Raw genomic sequence first — 17,694 nt, 5'->3', positions numbered from 1 at the left:
TTTAGCAATGCTTCTTACTCCCCAGCTTTGGGGCCGCATGGAAATGAATCCCATGTTCAGCTTCACCTACCTATCACCTGCAAAGCTCAATCAAGTGTCTGAACTCTGCAAATCCCCATTGTTCTGCCTGTAAGATGACAGTTCCAGTGCTGTCTCCTGGGTTGCTGGAGACTAAAGGAAGACTAGGGCACACTGAAGAGTTACAGATGGTACCCCTGTGCAGTGGATGCTGGAAGGAGGCTTTCAGTTTTTATTTTTAGGCCTTATTTTTTTTACATAGCTCTGCAGCTTTTTATATTCTTGATATCTTTTGATTCTCAATATAACGAGTAAGTATTATTCCTGCCTTCCTGATGAGAAGCAAAGCAAAGAAGCTCCTTTTGGAGAACAGAAGTTGGAGAAGTCAGCCGACTTTCTCTAGGCCACAGAGCCAACGAGTTCAGGCCCACGTACAACCCGTGTGTTGTGACCCCATCCAGTGTTCTTTCTATTGCATTGCAGAGTCCTCTGAAGCCCCAGGAAGTGTGTTGTCTTTGAAAAATACCGTGGAATGTATTATGTAAAGTTCATTTCTGTTCACCAAGTGAGGAAAAATTGCTGGGCCAATAAAATTGCATCTATAATTCAGTCTTATGGCTGTCCCCTTATCTGCATTTTTGCTTTCAGAGAATTCAGTTACCCACAGTCAACTGTGGTCTCAAGATATTAAATGGAAAATTCCAGAAATAAACAATTCATCAGTTTTAAAGGGCACAATGTTCTGAGTAGCATGATGAAATCTTGTACTGTCTTGCTCTATCCCATCAGGGACGTGAATTTCTCCTTTGTCCTGCATATCCTCACTTTGGACCCGGGAGTCAGTGAGTTACCAAATTGACTGTCACAGCATGGCAGTGCTTGTGTTCAAGGGACCTTTGTTTTACTAGATGGCCCCAAAGTGCTAGAGTAGGCACGCTGGCATATTGCTGTAATTGTTGTATTTTATACTTGTCATTGTTCTTAATCTCTCACTGTGCCTAATTTATAAATCAAACCTTATCATAGGTTGTATGTATGGGGAAAAACATAGTGTATATAGGATTCAGTAATATCTGCATTTTCAGGGATTCACCCCAAGGTCTTAGAATGTATCTGCCATAGATAAAATGACTGTAAATGTTACAGTAAAACAAACATTACTTTTCACTTTACTTTTCAGATATGCAACTCTTCCATGGATGTACCTGATGTCCAGAATCTTTTCCAGTTCGGACGTGGCTTTCATTTCCTATGTCTCACTAAACTTCATCTTTGGCCTTTGTACCATGCTCATAACCATCATGCCACGGTTGCTAGCCATCATCTCCAAAGCTAAGGTCAGTAGCTTTGTAGCATCACCTCTACACTTCTGCACCTCTAGTGCAAAGACAGTGTTAACTCATGCCTCTTTTGTTGCTTTTCCAACTGGAATTCAATGGAAATGCATTAGTATCCACTGTCTTTAAACTCCAGAAAGATAAATGGATTCTAATCAACAAAAAACACGTTGCCATTATAAAAGCCATGCCTAGGCTTAGCAACAATTGATGAAAAAATGTGCCGTTTCGGCCACTCCATTCTTGCGGGTAGAACCATGAAGATGTTCACTGCCATATCCCTAGCATTTTCATCAGAAACTATTTGTTGATGAATTACTGATGAATGGTGGGAGAGTGAGTCGTTGAAACATGCCCTCTCAATGTTCACCATAGTTGGGGTCAGACACTACAAGATAGAATGGGCCACACAACACAGCTGACCATGCTCTCAGGACGCAGCATGTCTGAATGATGATCTGTGGGGATTCTACCCTCTTCTCTGGGATTTCTGGAACAAATTTAATTTTGCTGTTTTCCAAGTGTGGCAGCCAAGGGCTTTCCTGAGCATGAGGCCCGTGCTCAGGAAGAACTTCTCCTTGTGAGGTCAACGCCAATCTCCAATAGGCCGTTCTGATTTGCAAGTCATTTCTTAAGTGTCGTCTCCAGCAGGTGTCTAGGTCAAGGTGAACCCATTCATCCTGCCACATTCTTTCACTCCTGTCTCCTCCCTTAGTGAGGCCTGCCTGGGTCTTTGCCTCTGCTTTAATACATCTTTCGGCCCCTCAGCATCCCTGGTGCTACCTGGAGATACGGACTTCAGATTTTGCACTTTCCTCTGCCCCCTTATTGCAATCCTTTTCATTCTGTTTTCATTTCTCAGCTCTGACCACACTATTCTCTCCTGATTCCCTGCTGCTTATATGGAGTCTGATTCCTCAGTAGTTCCCAAATGTTTGGCCAGCTCAGGGGCTGAGAAAATGACCTGGAAAAGGTACTGAGCTCCTAGTTTTGAAGCATGTGCTGCAGTTCTCATTTCAAATCAAACAGGGACCGATGCCTATTTAATTGGGATGAGTCTACTTCCTCATGGCTGGACTTTCAGAGACTTGGTAGATTTGCCAATGATAGCTAACATTAATTTTTATTACTGTGTTTCATATTTGGATAGAAGCAGTGAACTCTGTAAACATCTATTATGCATTCAGTGATGGTAATCTATTTTGGTGATTTTTACAGATTTATTATTGACACTGATTTATATTAATATGTCTACACTTTAAAGAGAAAACTTGCAGAACCATTAATTGGCTTTAGCTTGAGGAGAAAATTGAAATCAGTAGAGATAGTGTACAATTTCCCTCCTCCCTCATCGGATCTCTAGCATGACATGAACCATCAGGATGTCAATCATGAACCATCGTGAAACTGAAAAGAGACTCACAGTAGATAATTGTATTGGTGAGGAACTTGAAAGCAGAGAGCTGCCCTGGGGAGTGGAGTCACAGAAGTGAGATTTAGCTCCAAAAGAAAAAGGAAGAAGAATTGTCCATATCCAAAGAGGAAGCTGACCAGGAACCTTTCCACTCATGAGGTTCTACCAGTGTGGCAAGTGGAAAGGCATTGTTACCTTTAATTATAAACAGCATTGCTTACTTGTTAAAAAAAAAATCAACAGGCAATGAGGTGTTTGCCAAAAAATGGATCTAAATCAATTGGTAACAAGTAATTAAAAGCAGCTTATTGCTTTTGTTTGGGTCTTTCTTTTCCTTTGCTCTTTATTTTGATATTATTTGCTTAGGAAGCAACATTATTCAAATGTTTATTTCAAATAATTTCAAATTTCCATTCGTAGGTTATGGAGCTTTGTAGCATTAATTCTTATAGAATTAATGAAAGAAACCAAGAAAGGTGACTGGATTCTCAGATTAGTCTTTTTTTAAAAAAATAAAAATATTTTAAGTTCTGGGGTACATGTGCAGGGTGTGTAGGTTTGTTCCATAGATAAATGTGTGCCATGGTGGGTCTACTGTGTTTACAAACTATAGTGTTAATGTAATCATTTTCATTGTTACCAAATCACAGTTTATATGATGACACATTTTGAGTTCAAACACAAGATCTGGAACATCTGTCTTTCCCACTGGTGAGGCTTCCTGTTGGAGTGAGGGGGATGTGGGGGAGCAAAAACTCATGTTTTCTAACTTATTTCTTTGTATAATTATCATTTTCACATAATCCTAAATCGAACACTTATGGATTGTTATTCTGTGAGTTTGTGCAGCTGCATCCACCTTATATGTATGGATTATTTGTTAACTCAGTGTTCATATATTGCTAACACCTTTGTTCATACTTGTGTAGAGATCATTGTGATTTCCTTAAAATTAGATGTAAAAATCATCACTGTTCTCAAGCAAGGAAAACCTTGAAAGGCAAATACCGGTAGATCTAATATCTCTAAACAAAATATCTTTGTTTTGATGGTTGTCTGAGAATATCAGTGAGTAGTTGGGATAGGGAAGACCTGGAACACAGAGCTAACCAAGGAGAAAAAGAAGTTATTGGTATATGTTATGAAAAGGGGAATAGCTTTTAATTGGATTTTTTTCTTTTTTTCACTGTACAGAATTTACAGAATATCTATGATGTCCTCAAGTGGGTCTTTACTATTTTTCCTCAATTCTGCCTTGGTCAAGGACTGATAGAACTCTGCTATAATCAGATCAAATATGACCTGACCCACAACTTCGGCATTGATTCCTATGTGAGTCCCTTTGAGATGAACTTTCTGGGCTGGATCTTCGTGCAACTGGCCACGCAGGGCACAGTACTTCTCCTCTTGAGGGTTCTGCTACACTGGGACCTTCTGCGATGGCCAAGGTGGGTTCCAAAGGGCTCATCCTCGAGCTGCACTTATCCTGCAAAAAGAGAGGAAGAGAAAAATTCATCCTGGAGGTTGTAAAGTAAAAATTGTATCTGATCAGCATTATACATAGTTCTAATGCATTAAGATTTTATTATTTTTTAAACATTGATTGGTGTGAGTCACCCACACCAGGAAGGAAATTTTCAAAAGATAAGGTGACAAACTGTGAGATAATCTTTCCAATTATTTGTCTCAGCATATTTTCTTTTTTTTTTAATATTTTTTTATTATACTTTAAGTTCTAGGGTACATGTGCACAACGTGCAGGTTTGTTACATATGTGTACATGTGCCGTGTTGGTGTGCTGCACCCGTTAACTCGTCATTTACATTAGATATATCTCCGAATGCTATCCCTCCCCCCTCCCCCCTCCCCCCACCCCACAACAGGCCGCGGTGTGTGATGTTCCCCTTCCTGTGTCCAAGTGTTCTCATTGTTCAGTTCCCACCTATGAGTGAGGACATATTTTCACTTTGAAATTGCTGAATTTCTCTGTTACTTTGAAGCAGCTAAGGTAAATTTGGTTAATACCATAACATTATTTTTACGACTAAATGCCAAGAACTCTGGGAGCAGGAAGATAGGAAAATTCAGTACAGATGTCTATGTGTCCTTTGCTGGATCTTGTCGCTTATGCTGCTGTACTCTGATCTTTGTCAGGTGAGGTTGAAAGTCAGTAGCACAGGGCATGTGTAGACATGTAGATATATAATGTGGCTTATACACATGCATGCATGCACATGCATTCCTACTACTATAAACAGGATTTAATGTGGCCTTGAAAGGATATCTGAAATATTGTCAGATACAACATTTGAACTACATAAGGAAGCAATGTGCTTTACTATGTAGGGTCCACAATGCTATGGCTTCCCCTCCATACCCAAGTGACCTAAATTTATTGGCCTGCTCTTTCCAAGGGCTATGTATTTCCCTCTGACCTCTACTCGAGGGAGGGATCCTTTTTGGAGAAATTACCAATTAAGACCATGTCACTAGAAAATCTATTAAGGATTATAAAGACACGTGATTAATAATTTATGGTGATCCTTTCATAGAATTATTTTTCCTTTCAGCCATTTCCTGACATATTTTGTTACATAACCCCTTTTAATGAAGTAAAGTAGACACCATTTTGAGTATAAATCCCAATGTGCTTTTGAATTGGCCACATCACCCTGGAGTCTGCAGATTTCCAATAGCTGACTGAACCTGGAGTAAAATGCAGAGTGCCTTTTAAACATAATTTGTTCTCTGATGTCCCTTACTAGTTTAGTCTATTTTAAAAAACCGTAATGTAGGATCCCCCTTGGCAGATTTCAGAGTACTCCATTTTCCTATAATATCAAAAGATTTTTCTTTAAAGAGAAAAATCTGTATTACCTTTACTTTCTAGAGTTGTAAGTATAAGTTGAATTGTATTTTAGAATAATGTCCTTGTTATCCACAGTAAAGAGTCAATTTTTTTTCTCTATATGAAGGTTACAGAGCATAGAAATTTAAGTGAATTTAGACACTAGTTGCCTACTACCATTTTATGGATAACTGTCATAATGACTGCATGACCCAGTCAATCTACTTTTAAAACCCAGATCTAACTAAGCCACTAATCATTGTTTGAAAGGTAAAGCCCAAGGTTCTTAGCAAGGCCCCCCCTCAAGTGCGGTGCCTTCTGCTCAGTGAAGGTGTCTGTGATCCCCCTCCCATCTCCACAGGGATGTTTATTGCCCTGCCTCTGGGGCTGGGCTGATGCCTTCTCAGTGTTTCTGTTATGCCCTCTTTCTCTATTAGGGCACATCTATGTTGGTTTACAGTATCGATATGCTACTCATAATTGAATCTTGGAAGAAAATAGGGAGACCATGCCCTGTGCAACTGGGAATGGATAGCTCCTGCCTTCCCAGCCTGAGCAGGGCCCCTGTCACCTGCACCCACTGCTGGACGTGAGTGCTGAGCTCCCACTTCCTTGCTGTCCTTCCCTAACCTGCGCTGACTCCTGTCCAGCTGTCCCACTGTCCTGCTGCTGGCCTTGGGTTGTTTGCCATGAATTCAGGTTTCCATTAGGACCTGAGCCCTAGTTCCTGCCTATTTTGTCTCCTGCCTAGAGTTGCACTTTTGTTCTCTGTACCCTAGGTGCTGGCTGGGTTGGAACAGCCACACTGTTCAGATATGAGATATGCTGCACATCTGGAAAGTTCTGCTATACCTAGGTCCCATCTGAATCCTTCCTATTTAATATAGGGATCATTTGTTAGTCATTTTCAGTTAGAGGATAACTAAGTGGCACATTTCTGGGCATAGTTGGATTCCTGTATTAGGACCCTGGATTGTTGTGAGTGGGTGGACCAGAAGTAACCTCAGTCAATTGTCTCCACCAACCAGAATGACTTGAGGAGATTTAAATGAATGTGCACACCTGGGCCGCTCCCTAGAACTCTGCAATGAGAAGCTCTGGGGATGAGACCCAGGAGCTGTTCATAAAGCTTCCCAGGTAATCCTCCTGAGGAGAGAATGAGCAAGCTGATGTGGGTTACTGTGAATACTGCTCTGCCAGGCAGGAGGGAATACAGGTGGCACAACTTCCTGTTGGAATGGGGAGACTTCTGAAAGTCCAGGACAGGGTGAAAGGTCAATAAACACACCTTCATCTGGGAGAGGGAAATAACATTCAAGCAGAAAAGTGTAAAATTCAATGAATTTTCACAAATTGAACACATTGATGTAACCCCCTCTCACTAATAAACTGAATACTACCAACACTTCAGATGGCCTCTCATAAACTTCTCCATCAATAGCTGCACCCTAGGTAACTGCAATCCTTATTTTTATTTTTATTTACTCATTTTTCGTGCCTTTGAATGTTATATAAATGAGGTCATATAAGATAGAATTCTGAGTATCTAGCTATATTTTTCTCATCGTCTATGTTCTGTGTAGAATAAATTATATATTGTCAAATGGTGATTTCAGGTGTGGACAAATAATAAAGAAAAGTTGCCAGGGATACTGGGAGCTTGCCATGGATATTGGATTTTATTTTTAATACCTTTTTTTATTTTGAAATATTTTAATAATCAGAAGAAGTTGTAAAATTATTATCGAACATTGCTATGTACCTTACACCCAGCATCTCCCAATGATAATATAATAATATATTACATGGCAATTTACACTGTCAAAGCCAGGTAATTGGTGTTGGTTATTGTACTAACTCAGTCATTATCATTAAAATTTAATCATTAAATATATTTTAAATGATTAAATATAATAATTAAAATGTTGGCATATTATAGTTTACAGGGGAAATTGAAATTTATTGGAAAGTCAAATGTGTCAGATTGCAAATTAGAAAGAAGATTAAAAAGTGAGCAGCTCAGATTTAGAGAAAATAAGAGTTGAAAATTAAGTTTGCATTCCTCTGATAGATACTTACTGAATACTTTTTGCAAAGTATTGTGCAAAGTGCTGGTTATATAATCCTTTTATGTGATTCAATATATACTATAAACTTATAATGTTTGAGTACTTTTATATACAACCTATATTATTAAATGACTTGTTTAGTAAAAAGCACTTAATAAGTAAATGCCTTATAATAATTTTGTGATAAGTTATTTTAACATTTAGTACAAAAGTCTGGCATGACTTTATTCATAAAATTAAAAACTAGCTCTAGTTTAGTGCCAATCCATTTCAGTATCTTTTAGGAACATGTATATTTCATTTGTGTCAGACAATAAAAAATGGATTCTTGCCTGATAATCAGGATGGCAGAACTGGGGTGCTCTGGACAAAGCTGATTTCGCAGAAGTCCGAAGGCGGTATCTTCCATTTTTTACAAATCTCTGACCTTTTTGCCTCTTCTAGACTATTCCGGTATCATTTGCCAGGTGTGAGTTCACTCTGATTTCATCTTCCCAGGGGTCATTCTACTCTCCAAGGCACAGTCAAATCTTCTAAGGATACAGATGTTGAAAAAGAGGAAAAGAGGGTGTTTGAAGGAAGGACCAATGGAGACATTCTTGTGTTATACAACCTTAGTAAACATTATCGACACTTTTTCCAGAATATTATTGCTGTGCAAGATATTAGTTTGGGCATACCAAAAGGAGAGGTAATGAAGCTTCTATTTTTACTCTTCTTCTGTTGTGAACCTGTACAACTCTAGTTGCTGATCTGCTTGTGTTATTCTCAGAATATTTGAAATCAGAGCCAAAAATAGCCTTCAGATTTTAGAAATTCCTACAAAATCAGTAGGAGCAGAACCAAATAGAGGGTCTGTTGACTATTTCATAGTAAAAACTTGGCTGATGGATAGGATTTATTTTGTTTTATAATTTTAAAAATTTCATGTCATTGCATAATTTTAATTATGACTCGGGCTATGGAATAGCTTTTTGTTGAGCAAATATTTTTTTGAATCTAATTAAGGAACCACTTTTATCTCTTACTGGGACATCAGTACTCTAAGTGTCCAATTAAGCCAATCTGGCAACATGCTACTCAGAAAAGGTAAAGAACACTCATCCACCATAGCAACAGCTCAGGCAGTTTTTTCCACAGGTAAGACATTAATTCTAGTTATAATGTTTAATCAGAACTGACAGAAGCCATATAAATTGTTCCTGATTTGTGCTTAATGTGTAAAGGGAAATCAGTTCTGGAAGTGATTGCCTTCAATTAACTGTTAAAAATAAAAGAGCACCTTGCATTCATATTGTTCCCAGCTCCTGAGAAATTCAAAATAGGTTATATTGTTATCTGATTGGTATCTATGTTCTACTTGTGATCTGACAGTAGGTGTCCCAGATATGTGTATTCTGAGGTAAAGAGAAGCCGAGAGATCAATCTGAAGTAATGCAGGCATATTCTTACTCTCTGAACTATGATTTCTGGCAGATTAGGACAAAATGTTAAGAAAGGATTTTTTTTTAGTAGTTGTTAGCTTCTGCTCTAAGACTGGCTATGCAATCTTACCCATCTTATTGAACTATTTTTTGTATGCTTCCTTCAAAAATCATGATTATTATAGTTTTGCCGGTACCTCTCCATAGTAGTTTGAGGCAAAGGAGTGTGGGGGGGGCCAAGGTTCACTGAAAATCAACTGACAAAAGGCAGATTAACAGGAAAAAGGCATATGAATTTATTCGATTATAGTTTTATGTGATACGAGAGCCTTCGGAATGAAGACCCAAAGATACAGGGAACCTGTCTATTTTTATGCTTAGGTTCAACCAAGTACGGACAGCCTTGTAGAAATATGGTTGGACAGAAAGAGTATGACCCAATTAATGCTATTAGACTGAGAGGGAAGCCCAGCAAGGCCTCTCTGTTTAGATGCGCTTTTTTTTTTGAGTTATTATCTATATGTTTATTATGTTTTATTTTTATTTTTAAAAATTTTATTTTAAGTTCTGGGGTACATTTGCAGAATTTGCGGGTTTGTTACATAGTTGTAAACGTGTGCTGTGGTGGTTTGCCGCACCTCTCAACCCATCACCTAGGTATTAAACCCCACATGCATTAGCTATTTATCCTGATGCTCTCCCTCCCACCATCCCCCTGACAGGCCCCTGTGTGTGTTGTTCCCCTCCCTGTGTCCACGTGTTCTCATTGTTCAGCTCCCACTTAGAAGTGAGAATGTGCGGTGTTTGGCTTTCTGTTTCTTCCTTCTGGGTGTGGGGCAGGACCCTCTCTGGAATGCAGGTCTGTCTTATGACCTACAGTCAAACAAGGTAGGACAGATAACTTCTTTAGGGCTGATTTTTGTACTGAAAAATATGTAAAAGGGGAGAAGTTAGGGTAATATTTTTGGTTTTATGGTGGCTTTGGGGAAAAGAGGTTCTAGTTTCTATGAACAGCCTCAGGGGAGAAAGAGAGGCCAGAGACAGCAGGGCAGGAGAAGGTCAGAGTAAAACTTTTGATTCTGAGGCTGCCTTTGGGGCCTTCACTTTGGGGTATTATTTTCTGAGTCCCAACAGGGCTAAGAGAGAAACTTGTAAAACATTGATAGAATGATGAGCAAGTTATCTTAAATGATCCAAGATGCCCCATTTAAAGTTGGATTTTATTATCTTAAGCTCTTTTAAGTATTACAGTTTAATTACCTAGATGGAGAGTGCTATGCAAAAGTCTATGGAAAATACAGAAATGACTAAGATACAGTCCTGTGTTGTTTAACAATGGGGACATCATCTGAGAAATGTGTCATTAGGTGATTTCATTATATAATATACTTTCACAAACCTACATGGTATAGCCTATGACACACCTAGGCTATATCGTAAGCCCATTCCTCCTTGGCTACAAATCTATACAGCATGTGCTGAATACTGTAAGCAATTGTAACACAATTGCAAGTATTTGTGTATCTAAACATAGACGAGGTACAGTTAAAATATGGTATTGTCATCTTGTAAGATGACCATTGTATATGCAGTTCATCATTGCCTGAACTATCATTGACTGTATGTCCTTCTCCATCTAGAAATTAATAATCAGTTAGGAAACAAAATATCATAAGCATATACTATGTTACATGGGAGCATAAGCATTGTCCCAAGGCAGGGACAGTGATATAATAATATAATATTTTTTGGAAGTCACAGCATCATAATAATTGTTATCCTCCCAATTTCATTTTTGTATATATTAAAGTACTTTCTAAAAAGAACTGAAAGGTGTATGAGTGGTATTGTCTTCAATGCTGTCAGTCCAGAGAGGGTGGCTGGGCAGGCAGGTAAGGAAAGGTGGGAGGACAGGGTATGTGGGGAGAGCTTTTAAGCCTAAAAGCATTGGTAGAATTTGGATAGGCTGATGGTGGTGTACCCTGGAACATGGACAGGGTAGGCCTGGAGGGAGACAGACTCATATTGCAGATGGTGGGAGAGATGCAGGGAAAGTGGGGAAAACATGGTAATTGAAGCAGATGGCAACTCAGGGGAGTTGTGAAATCCAGAGGTCCAAAATAGGGTTAGGTGATGGTTAGGTGGGGCTTGGTGGCAGAAAATCCAGAAGCAGTCACTTTCCAAGATTTGAGAAGCCAGGAAGCCAGTTTGTATCCATAGATCACAGCTCCTAGCCATCAGAAAACAGCTGTCTTGGAAGGAGATTGACAGAACCAGAGAGACACTGTCACCAAGGTGGAATCTCAGGCACAGTATATGCTGAGGCACATGATAGAGACAAAGTGTAAAAAGACAGCAAAGAGGCCATTTTTCATGTTGGCTGTAAGGCGAGATTGGATCAAGAACTGAGTTGACTCTATGCTCAACGTCAGAATATAGAAAGAGAGGTTCTCTTTTAATTAATATCAAGATTAGCCTAGACTCTGAGTTAGGAGTGAATTTGCAGGAATTTACAGACTCTTCAATGGAAAAAGAAGGTATATAAGAAAGCTGTGAGCACTACACACACACACATACACATACACACACACACACATATGTATATACAGTAGAAGATGGAATCTTTTAAGAAAATACTTCAAATATACAAAAATGAAATTAGGAGAATAAGAATTATAATGATGTGACTTCCAAAGAATATTATATTATCTCTGCATAATTTGGGGGTAGTTGGCATTTACTTCTCATCCTCTTGAGTTTTCCACACATGAATTTATTGTCTGTAAATTATTGCTGAAATTCTTATACCATTCAAGTGCCATGATGATTTTGAGAGGACTTTGTAATCTATACAGTGTTTTATACAATATTGTCATTTTAAAACTCCATAAATAACACAAACCAACAAAGTCACTCAAAGTTGGCTAAAAGCAAGCGCTGTTTCTAATATAATTTTGATTTTATTTAACTTGTTCTATTTATTTAGCTTGTTTGATTGAATGTGCTTTACTTAACTTTGTTTCCTCTTAGTGCTTTGGACTTCTGGGGGTGAATGGGGCTGGGAAGAGCACGACTTTCAAAATGCTGAATGGTGAAGTTTCTCCAACTGCAGGACATGCTATCATCAGGACTCCCATGGGGTAAGATACAGATTTCACCATTTTTGCTGCTTAAAGAGATAACAAGCCCAGAGAACCCCCAGCATTCCTTCAGTCCTGTGGAATAAAATTTGAAAACATCATTTTCCTCCAAATTTACCTTCCAGTTAGCACTTCTCTGATGTGGGGAAAAGTTTCCAAATATGAATAAACTGAGCTCAGTACTCCCAGCTGGAGTAAAGGGCCTTGGAGGTCTTATCACAGAGCAGCCAAAGGCAGACCTCCCTGGGAGGTATCAGAGTGGATTGGAAGTACCCAGCTCCTCTCTGCAGATGGAACTCAGGGGAGCAGGAAATGGTCAAGGGGTGGTTCTTCTTTATTCTCCTCTGGGTAAAGCTTCAAATGTTCCCGTCAGCATAAGTTGGCCAGATGGTTTCCCTCTTTTTACCACCCAGACTTCCTCTTTCAGGTGGTCATGACTCCTTCAGGGTGGGAGCAGTGAACACATTAAAAACCAAGAAAGCGGTCTGTAGGGGAGTAGGCAAGATGTTTATTCCCCTTGCTTTAACATATGTGAGGTCCTTGGGCACCCTGCACACTCAGAGGCTGCCTGAGGCCAGATGACCCCTACACTCTCTGTGGGTAACATACACTCATGCACTCCTGTATGTCACTCTTACCTGGGCCCTTTCACTCCTGTTTCACAGGGCACCTGATTCTTCACCTCCTTCTAAACTGTGTGCTTGGTTGGGAACATTCAGGGCATGGTGCCTTCACACCCCTTTCCGCATCTGTGTGGTAGTGTGTCTTCCCTTTTCCGCTGCTCTGATCAGGACTAATGTTAATGATGTTTTTTTCTACTGCAAGAAGAAATCCCCTGCTCTAAACCTCTCTGTGCTCAATTTGCTCTTTGATTTGTGTGCTATCAGGTTTACCCTAACAGCAAACTGGGCTCAATATCACAAAGTAAAATCTTAGACCTTTAATTTCATAGCCAGTTTCTGGTGATTCTTTCTCCACACACCAGTCCTGTGCTGTGCCTCCTTATATGGATGTCCTCATATCCCATTCTGTTTTCAGTACTGTGCTACAAGGCCCCAGGCATCTATCTTTTTTTTCCCACTACAGCAAACTCATTGCAACTTGATGAGTAGTCAAATTCACAGCTGTCTTTACGAATTTCAACCCAGCACCCACCAGCCAACAGGTTGAGAAGTGACCTCCAGCTTTCTGTTCAGTTTCTGATCCACAGAGATATTTATTTTTAAGAGAGGTTATATGTTCTCGACACTAGTTTTGTAGCAATGAATATGGCAAATAAAAATCGATTAAACACTATTTTGTGGATGTAGAGAAAAAACTGTAAAGGATTTCCCACTGGAATTTTAATTGACTTTATGTTGCATTTATAAATTAATTTGCAAAGAACTAACATTTGACAATCTTTTTTTTTATAATCACTTGCTAAAATAAATAGAATTCATTTGTAAAAGTATTTTAATTAATTCTTACATTCTATTAGAAGAGAATGCTCTTATCAGTAATGAAACATTTTTCTATATTTTCTCTACAGTAATGTCTCATTTTTAAATTTTATTTTTTATTTCAATAGGTTTTTGGGGAACAGGTGGTGTTTGGTTACAAGAATAAGTTCTTTAGTGGTGATTTCTGAGATTTTGGTGCACCTCACCCAAGCAGTGTACACAGTACCAGTGTGTAGTCTTTTATCCCTCACTCCCCTCCCAACCTTTCTCCCCAAGTCCCCAAAATTCATTGTATCATTCTTAAAATTCATTGTATCATTCTTATGCCTTTGTGTCCTAATAGCTTAACTTACAATTATGAGTGAGAACATAAGAATGCTTGGTTTTTCATTCCTGAGTTACTTCACTTAGAATAATAGTCTCCAGTTCCATCCAGGTTGCTGCAAATGCCATTATTTATTTAGTTCCTTTTTGTGGCTGAATAGTGTTTCACGGTGTATATATATATATACATGGTGTATACATATATATTCTTTATCCACTTGCTGATTGATAGGCATTTGGACTGGTTTCATATTTTTGCAATTGCAAACTATGCTGCTATAAACGTGTGTGTAAATATCTTTTTCATATAATGACTTTTTTTCCTCTGGGTAGATACCCAGTAGTGGGATTGCTGGATCAAACGGTAGATCTACTTTTAGTACTTTAAGGAATCTCCACACTGTTTTCTATAGTGGTTGTACTAGTTTACATTCCCACCAACAGTGTAAAAGTGTTCCCTTTTTACCACATCCATGCCAACATCTATTATTTTGATTTTTTGATTATGGCCATTCTTGCAGGAGTGAAGTGGTACCACATTGTGTTTTGATTTGCATTTCCCTGATCATTAGTGATGTTGAGCATTTTTTCATATGCTCGTTAGTCATTTGTCTGTCTTCTTTTGAGAATTGTCTATTCATGCCCTTAGCCCACTTTTTGATGGTATTTTTTGTTTCTTTCCTGCTGATTTCTTTGAGTTCTTTGTAGATTCTGGATCTTAGTCTTTTGTCAGATGTATAGATTGTGAAGATTTTCTCCTACTCTGTGGGTTGGCTGTTAACTCTGCTGATTGCTTATTTGGCTGTACAGAAGCTTTTTAGTTTAATTAAGTCCCATCTGTTTATCTTTGTTTTTGTTGCATTTGCTTTTTGGTTCTTGGTCATGAAGTCTTTGCCTAAGCCAATGTTTAGAAGGGTTTTTCCGATGTTATTTTCTAGAATCATTATGGTTTCAGGTCTTAGATTTAAGTCTCTGATGCACCTTGAGTTGATTTTTGTATAAGGTGAGAGATGAGGATCCAGTTTCATTCTTCAACATGTGGCTTGCTAATTATCCCTGCACCATTTGTTGAATGTGGTGTCCTTTCCCATCTTTATGTTTTTTTGTTTGCTTTGTCAAAGATCAGTTGGCTGTGAGTATTTGGCTTTATTTCTGGGTTATTGATTCTGTTCCATTCGTGTATGTGCCTATTTTTATACAAGTACCATTCTGTTTTGGTGACTATGGCCTCACAGTATAGTTTGAAGTTAGGTAATGTGATGCCTCCAGGTTTGTTCTTTTTGCTTAGTAATTGCTTTGGCTATGTGGGCTTATTTTTGGTTCCATATTAATTTTAGGATTTTTTTTTCTAGTTCTGTGAAGAATGATGGTGGTATTTTGATGGGAATTCCACTGAAATTGTAGATTGCTTTTGGCAGTATGGTCATTTTCACAATATTGATTCTACCCATCCATGAGCATGGGATGTGTTTCCATTTGTTTGTGTCATCTATGATTTCTTTCAGCAGTGTTTTTTACTTTTCCTTGTAGAGGTCTTTCACCTCCTTGTTTAGGTATATTCCTATTTTTTTTTTTTTTTGCAGCTATTGTAAAAGGGGTTGAGCTCTTGATTTGATTCTTCATTTGGTTGCTCTTGGTGTATAGCAGAGCTACTGATTTGCGTACATTAATTTTGTGTCCTGAAGCCTTGCTGAATTTATTTACTAGTTCTAGGAGTTTTTTGGATGAGTCTTTAGGGTTTTCTATGTATACAATCATGTCATCAGCAAACAGCAACAGTCTGACTTCCTCTTTACCAATTTGGATGCTCTTTATTTTTTTCTCCTGTGTGATTGCTCTGGCTAGGACTTCCAGTACTATGTTGAATAGAAGAGGTGAAAGTGCGCATCCTTGTCTTGTTCCAGTTCTCAGGGGGAATGCTTTCAGCTTGTCCCCATTCAGTATAATATTGGCTGTGGGTTTGTCATAGATGGCTTTTAATAAGTTATGTCCCTTCTATTCCTGTTTTGCTGAGGTTTTAATCATAAAGAATGCTAGATTATGTCAAATGTTTTTTCTGCATCTATTGAGGTGATCATATGAATTTTGTTTTAATTCTGTTTATGTGGTGTATCACATTAACTGGCTTGCATATGTTAAGTCAACCCTGCATCCCTGGTATGAAACACATTTGATCATGATGGATTATCTTTTTGATATGCTTTGGATTCAGTTAGCTAGTATTTTTGTAAGGATTTTTTCATCTATGTTCACTAGGGATATTGGTGTATAGTGTTCTTTTTTTGTTATGTCCTTTCCTGATTTTGGTATTAGGGTGACACTGGCTTCATAGGGTGACACTGGCTTCTAAGATTGATTTAGGGAGGATTCCTTCTTTCTCTATCCTGTGGAATAGTGTCAATAGGATTGGTCCCAATTCTTCTTTGAATGTCTGATAGAATTCAGCTGTAAATTCCTCTGGTACTGGACTTGTTTTTATTGGGAATTTTTTTTATTATCATTTCAATCTTGCTGCTGGTTATTGGTCTATTCAGAGTTTCTGTTTCTTCCTGGTTTAATCTAGGAGGATTATATAGTTCTAGGAATTTATCCATCTCCTTCAGGTTTCCTAATTTATGTGTGTGAAGGTGTTCATACTAGAATTGAATAATATTTTTATTTCTGTAGTATCAGTAATAATATCTCCTGTTTCATTTGTGATTGAGCTTATTTGAATCTTCTCTCTTCTTTTCTTGGTTAATCTTGCTAATGGTCTATCAATTTTATTTGTCATTTTGGATAACTAGCTTTGTGTTTCATTTATCTTTTGCATTTTTTTTGTTTAAATTTCATTTTGTTCTGCTCTGATCTTCGTTATTTCTTTTCTTCTGCTGGATACGAGTTTGGTTTGTTTCTCTAAGTCTTTGAGATGTGACTTTACATTGGCTGTTTGTGCTCTTTCAGATGTTTTGATGTAGGCATTTAAGGCTATGAGCTTTCCTTTTAGCACTGCCTTTGATGTATCCCAGAGGTTTTGATAGGTTGTGTCACTATTATCATTCAGTTCAAAGAATTTTTGAATGTTAATCTTGATTTCATTGTTGACCCAATGATCATTCAGGAGTAGGTTATTTAATTTCTATGTATTTGCATGGTTTTGAGGGTTCCTTTTGGAGGTGAGTTCCAATTTTATTCAACTGTGGTCTGAGATAGTACTTAATATAATTGCGATTTTCTTAAATTTACTCAGAATTGTTTTGTGCCCTATCATATGGGGTCTATCTTGGAGAATGTTCCATGTGCTAATGAATAGAATGTATATTCTGTAGCACATGAATTTTCTGTAATCATCTGTTGAGTCCATTTGTTCTAGGGTACAGTTTAAGTCCATTGTTTCTTTGTTGACTTTCTGTCTTGATGACCTGACTAGTGCAGACAGTGGAGTATTAAAGTCCCCCACTATCATTGCGTTGCTATCTATCTCATATTTTAGGTCTAGTAGTAATTGTTTTATAAATTTGGGAGCTCCAGTGTTAGGTGCATATATGTTTAGGATTGTGATATTTTCTTGTTGGGCTAGTCCTTTTGTTATTATATAACGCCCTTCTTTGTCTTTTTTTTAACTGCAGTTGCTTTAAAGTTTGTTTTGTCTGATGTAAGAATTGCTACTCCTGCTTGCTTTTGGTGTCCATTTGCATG

The 17,694-nt window shown here is 38.2% G+C and overlaps 1 protein-coding gene across 1 annotated transcript in view; it reads left to right on the top strand.

Annotated features, from left to right (window-relative positions):
- ABCA13 (ATP binding cassette subfamily A member 13) overlaps nt 1-17,694 on the top strand; it is a 514,266-nt gene that overhangs the window by 381,538 nt on the left and 115,034 nt on the right. The window contains exons 52-55 of the mRNA XM_055294536.1: nt 1,199-1,355; nt 3,964-4,217; nt 8,185-8,377; nt 12,141-12,250. Coding sequence (XP_055150511.1) covers nt 1,199-1,355; nt 3,964-4,217; nt 8,185-8,377; nt 12,141-12,250 — 714 coding nt within the window. The remainder of the gene's footprint in view (nt 1-1,198; nt 1,356-3,963; nt 4,218-8,184; nt 8,378-12,140; nt 12,251-17,694) is intronic.

Source organism: Symphalangus syndactylus, chromosome 9 (genome assembly GCF_028878055.3).
Source record: "Symphalangus syndactylus isolate Jambi chromosome 9, NHGRI_mSymSyn1-v2.1_pri, whole genome shotgun sequence".
Taxonomy (NCBI): domain Eukaryota; kingdom Metazoa; phylum Chordata; class Mammalia; order Primates; family Hylobatidae; genus Symphalangus; species Symphalangus syndactylus.
The sequence above is the reverse complement of the archived record's forward strand: the minus strand, read 5'-3'. Positions and strand labels throughout refer to the sequence as shown.